Here is a 4944-nt window from a genome sequence, read left to right on the forward strand (position 1 = left end):
GATCCATTTATGGACTTAAACAGGCATCGATAAGCTGGAACCTTAGATTTGACAACACTATCAAAGAGTTTGATTTTTCCAAAAATCCCGAGGAACCTTTTGTATACAAGAAGGTCAGTGGGAATGCAGCAATATTTCTGGTGCTTTATGTTGATGACATACTACTCATTGTGAATGATGTAGGGATGTTGCATTCAACTAATGTATGGTTAGCTGGTAAGTTCTCCATGAAGGATATGGGTTAAGCATCATATGTATTAGGAATACAGAAACATAGGGATAGATCAAAGAGGATGCCACAGCTCATCCAATCCACATATATCGAGACCATACTGAGGAGATTTTATATGGAGGAGTTCAAGAGAGGATATCTTCCAATGTCTCATGGTGTGACTCTATCCAAGTCTATGTGCTTTAAGACTGATGAAGAGATAGAAAACATGAGCTGCATGCCATATGTGTCTGACATAGGCAGTATTATATATGGTATGATATCTACTCGACCTAATATTGTAAATGCAATGAGTGTTGCAAGTCGATATCAGTCGAATCCCGGTCCACTGCATTGGAAAGCAGTGAAGGACATTCTCAAGTACTTGAGAAGAGCTAAGAATTTGTTCTTTGTACACGGAAGTGGAGAACTAAAATTGGAATTATACACTGATTCTAGCTTCCTATCAGATGTAGATGATTTGAAATCGACTTCTGGATTTGTATTCAAGCTCAATGGTGGTGTCGTCTCTTAGAAAAGTTCCAAGAAAGACATCACAACATATTCATCCACTGAGGCCGAATACATAGCTGCATCGGCTGCAGCAAAAGAAAAGTGTTTGAATGAGTAATTTCATCCAAGAGCTGGGTTTCATTCCTCAAACAATTGATCCAGTCCCGGTCTACTGTGACAACATCTGTGCCATTGTGCAAGAGAAGGATCCGAGGTCTCATCAGCTATCCAAACATATACTGAGGAAGTTTCACATAATCTGGGAGATTGTGGGAAGAGTAGACATATCGGTAGAGAGATATGCCTCCGCAGATAACATTGCTGACCCACTGATGAAGCCCCTGCGAGGACCATTATTTGAGAAGCATCGCGAAGCAATGGGTCTAAGATTTATGGGTAGTTGGCTATAGGGAAAGTAGGAAATTGTTTGAGTAGGTGCCCGGCAAGCCAACATATGGCTAGAGCTTTTATTGACTCAAATGTAAAATAATCTTTATTTTAATAATATTTTATGATTTTATTCGATTATAACATTATAATTTATCTGTATACCCATGCAAGCTGCATAGATAAGGTCCTTGAATATAAATAGGTACCATGAGGTCTGCGTCATAACGTAAGATCAGGAAACTCATTAGGAAGTGTATTGTATATTCTAAACAAGTTCGTAGTCAAATCAGCGGCCTAAAACAAGGATAAATGTTGCTCGAGCTCGAGAGTAGTATCTGTGGGGTAAATGCTGTAATGCCCGAGATTTTATTTTGTCAATCCGAGATTATTGATTTATGAATTGTTGTGATTAAAAGGACCGCGCCGAGAAAAGAGTTGAGAAAGCATGTGTATTATTGCGAGGACAGAACACCTCGCGCATATGCGCGAGCAAGGCAGAAGACCCCACGCATATGCTCGAGACAAAGCGCGCATATGCGCGAGCATGTAGAAGTTACAAGTACCGAGACAGTAGGTTTCGCGCATATGCGCGAGGACAGGGTGCGCATATGTGCGAGCAGAGTAATTGTTATGCGCCGAGACAGTAGCCACATGTTCTTTGATGCAACTTGTATTTAAAAAAAATTAATTCTCTTTCAGAAGGATAAAGGAAAGAACCGAGTCTCCCAGGGAGAATTTTCAAGCTTTTAGATTTTAGAAGTAGAATTATACAAGATCCGCCCGTCAGAATTTTGATCTGAGTTTAATTTCGTGCTCCTCTCATCGAAGGCTTCACAAAAATGTAAGTTTGATTTCTTTTCAGCATGGTTTGAAAATATATTATTGGGGGAATCATGATTTGATCTATATTATGTGTTCCTGAGAATGAGACAATAGTATAATCCAAACCGGATCGAAGAACGGAAATCGTATGAAATTGTTATCATTTTCAGATTGAATTGATTGAGATTATACAGATGTTGAGAATATCAGATTGTGTTTGTTATCGGATATGAGATATGATTTGTATCTGTTGATGTTGAGTTGCTGGGATATTTCGAGATTGCGCCGTTATGCCGTTATAATTTGATATGATTGAGATGTTTTGGTTTGAATTGTATGTTGATAGTAACATGTCATCCCAGATTGGATTTGAAGTCGAGAATTCAACTACAGAATCGATAGAAGGACGAACCAAAGCTAAAACTCGAGAAAAGAAAGATATAAATGTTAACCGGGAGATATAACTCGAGTTAGATACGACTTGAGTTTCCCAAAACCACATACTTACTTGTTATTGTTTTAATACCTTTGTAATTCTTGAATGTGTATGCTTATTCAATTGATTTATAAAAAAACAGAGAATAGAAGATAGATATTGAGAACGAGTCTTTGGCAGAGGTGTCAAGACACTGGATGTTTGGTTTATATCGATGCGCTTAGGAGTAGATCGACTCCTATTGCAGAGATTCGATATAATGTGACAACGTCCGGGAGCCGGGATCCCTAGACTAGAGAAGAGTCGAGTCAGAGATTTAAGAGTCAAAGAGTTTGATTTACAATTTTATATCGTTTCATGTCTTTCAGACTATGATACATGTTATTGATAACTGTTATATGCTTTTCTATATGTTTATATGAAATGCATATATACGTTGTTTATACTGGGAGTTATATTCTCACTAGAGTTATCCGGTTGTTGTTGTGTTTGTATGTGTGAATGACAACAGGTGGGACATGATCAGGGTCGAGAAGAGGATGAGAGATCAAGATTAGAGTGGAGATCCGGACTTAGAAGTAGAATTGGCTTTCAAAACTTGATGTATAGTTGTTGAACCCTAGTTCTATATGATTGTATTTTGTACAAGACATGTAGTTTTGATCATGTTGTAGATATTAAACTTGATCTTGTAAATGAAGTAAGATTGATTATCATATGTTGCGCACTTATGTATTTTTTAAAAAAAAATTAGACCCATATTATGTAATTGATCCATTTAATCCCAAAAACGAGTTAAGAAGATGAATTAGGTTCGGGTCCCCACAGCAGGTGGTATCAGAGCAGTAGGTTCCTTAGACTGAGATAGAAAAGAGAGTGAGCGGGCTAGATTGAGTTTTCTTCCTTGCTTTTGTGTTGCTAGCATGTTTTACTACTTTTAAAAGTACATGTTACTTGATTATCTGATTTGATTGGAAACATGTATGACTTGAGAATGAATCAGAACCTATTCTTTATCAGCAGAAAGATGATCAGAGGAGGTCTGAAATAGATTTGTTAGACTGGATTACTAATCCTTCTGATAATCAGATATGCCTCCTTGAAAAATCCCAGAACAGGGTAGTACCTCCAATAATCCGATGGATGTCACAACAACACCCATGGAAACACTGTTAAAGAGGTTTCAAGCATTCAAACCACCGACTCTGAAGGGCACTGAGACGTCTGTTGATTGTGAGAGTTGGCTTGATGACATTGAGATGTTTTATGATTCATTAGACTATACAGATGACCGACGAGTCAAACTGATTGGGCACCAGTTGCATGATGTTGCAAAGAATTGGTGGCTTACGACGAAGAGGGCTTTGGAGCATCGAGGTACGGTTATTACTTGGAAGATTTTTAAAACTGAATTCTATCAACGGTTTTTCCCAGTATCATAAAGAAAAGACAAGGGTGCAGAGTTTGCCAACCTTAAACATGATAATCTGAATATTGAAGAATATGTGGCTAAATTCTCTACGTTGCTACGATTTGCTCCACATGTTGCTGAGAATGGAGAAGCGGTTGCTGATCAGTTTATCAATGGGCTGAATCCTGAGATTTTTACATTGGTAAATAATGGGAGACCGAATAACTTTGCTGATACTTTGAACAGAGCAAAAGGAGCTGAACCATGCCTGATTAGGCAGAAGAGATCTTCGTATGTTGCACCAGCACCGAAACAGCAACAAACCTCGACTCAGTTCCATCAACCCCCTCCCAGATTTAAAAGTGGAAGTAGCAGCATTGGGAAGAAAGATCAACTGAAAGCCAGAGGAAAACAGTTTAAGAAGTCTGGTAGCAGTTCATCTAGCTCCAGTGGTTCACGACAGAGCCAGAATTATTCAGGGGTCTATTGTAGAACATGTGGAGGAAGACATCCCACAGATCAATGCTGAGGAGTGTTTGGTAGTTGCAACATCTACAGACAGCAGGGACACTTTGCCAGAGTTTGTCCACAGCGAGGTTCTCAACGATCTCAGGAAGCAGAATCATCTAGATCAGTGGCTCAGATTGATAGACGATCATCTGCTGTTCACTCATTCCAGCCAGCACCTACACAGTCACAGCCAAGGCCAGGAGGAAGCCAGACTGTAAGCCAGCCTCCGAGACAGCATGCCAGAGCATTTGCATTGACTGAGGAACAGGCCCAGGAAGCACCTGATGATGTAGTTGTAGGTAAACGTTCTCTTTGCGGTTCTCCTGCTTATGTGTTGATTGATACGGGTGCATCTCATACTTTTATTTCTGAGAGATTTGCATTGATACATGCATTGCCTGTTGAGTCTTTATCTGCTGTAGTATATGTCTCTTCACCTTTTGGGAGAGGTTTGATATCAGTGAATTCTGTTAAACATTGTATGCTGCAGTATGTTGGCAATGGGATAGAGTTAAATTGTATTGTACTTGGATTTTCTGATTTTGACTGCATTATTGGTATTAATATGCTGACCAAGTACAGAGCTACCGTAGATTGTTTCCAAAAAATTGTAAGATTCAGACCTGAGATGGCTGATGAATGGAAATTTTA

General features: G+C 39.1%; 1 protein-coding gene across 1 annotated transcript; it reads left to right on the forward strand.

The window, feature by feature from the left end:
- The first annotated feature begins 347 nt into the window (after positions 1 to 347).
- On the forward strand, positions 348 to 746 carry LOC140824155 (secreted RxLR effector protein 161-like). The gene has a single exon (XM_073185752.1). The coding sequence runs from the start codon at positions 348 to 350 to the stop codon at positions 744 to 746; it is 399 nt and encodes a 132-aa protein (XP_073041853.1).
- The last annotated feature ends 4198 nt before the right edge of the window (positions 747 to 4944 follow it).

Source organism: Primulina eburnea, chromosome 2 (assembly GCF_022965805.1).
Source record: "Primulina eburnea isolate SZY01 chromosome 2, ASM2296580v1, whole genome shotgun sequence".
Classification (NCBI taxonomy): Eukaryota; Viridiplantae; Streptophyta; class Magnoliopsida; order Lamiales; family Gesneriaceae; genus Primulina; species Primulina eburnea.

What these genes read in the sequence shown, in the direction of transcription:
- LOC140824155 (XM_073185752.1), top strand. Translation starts at nt 348, where the DNA reads ATGGAGGAGTTCAAGAGAGGATATCTTCCAATGTCTCATGGTGTGACT.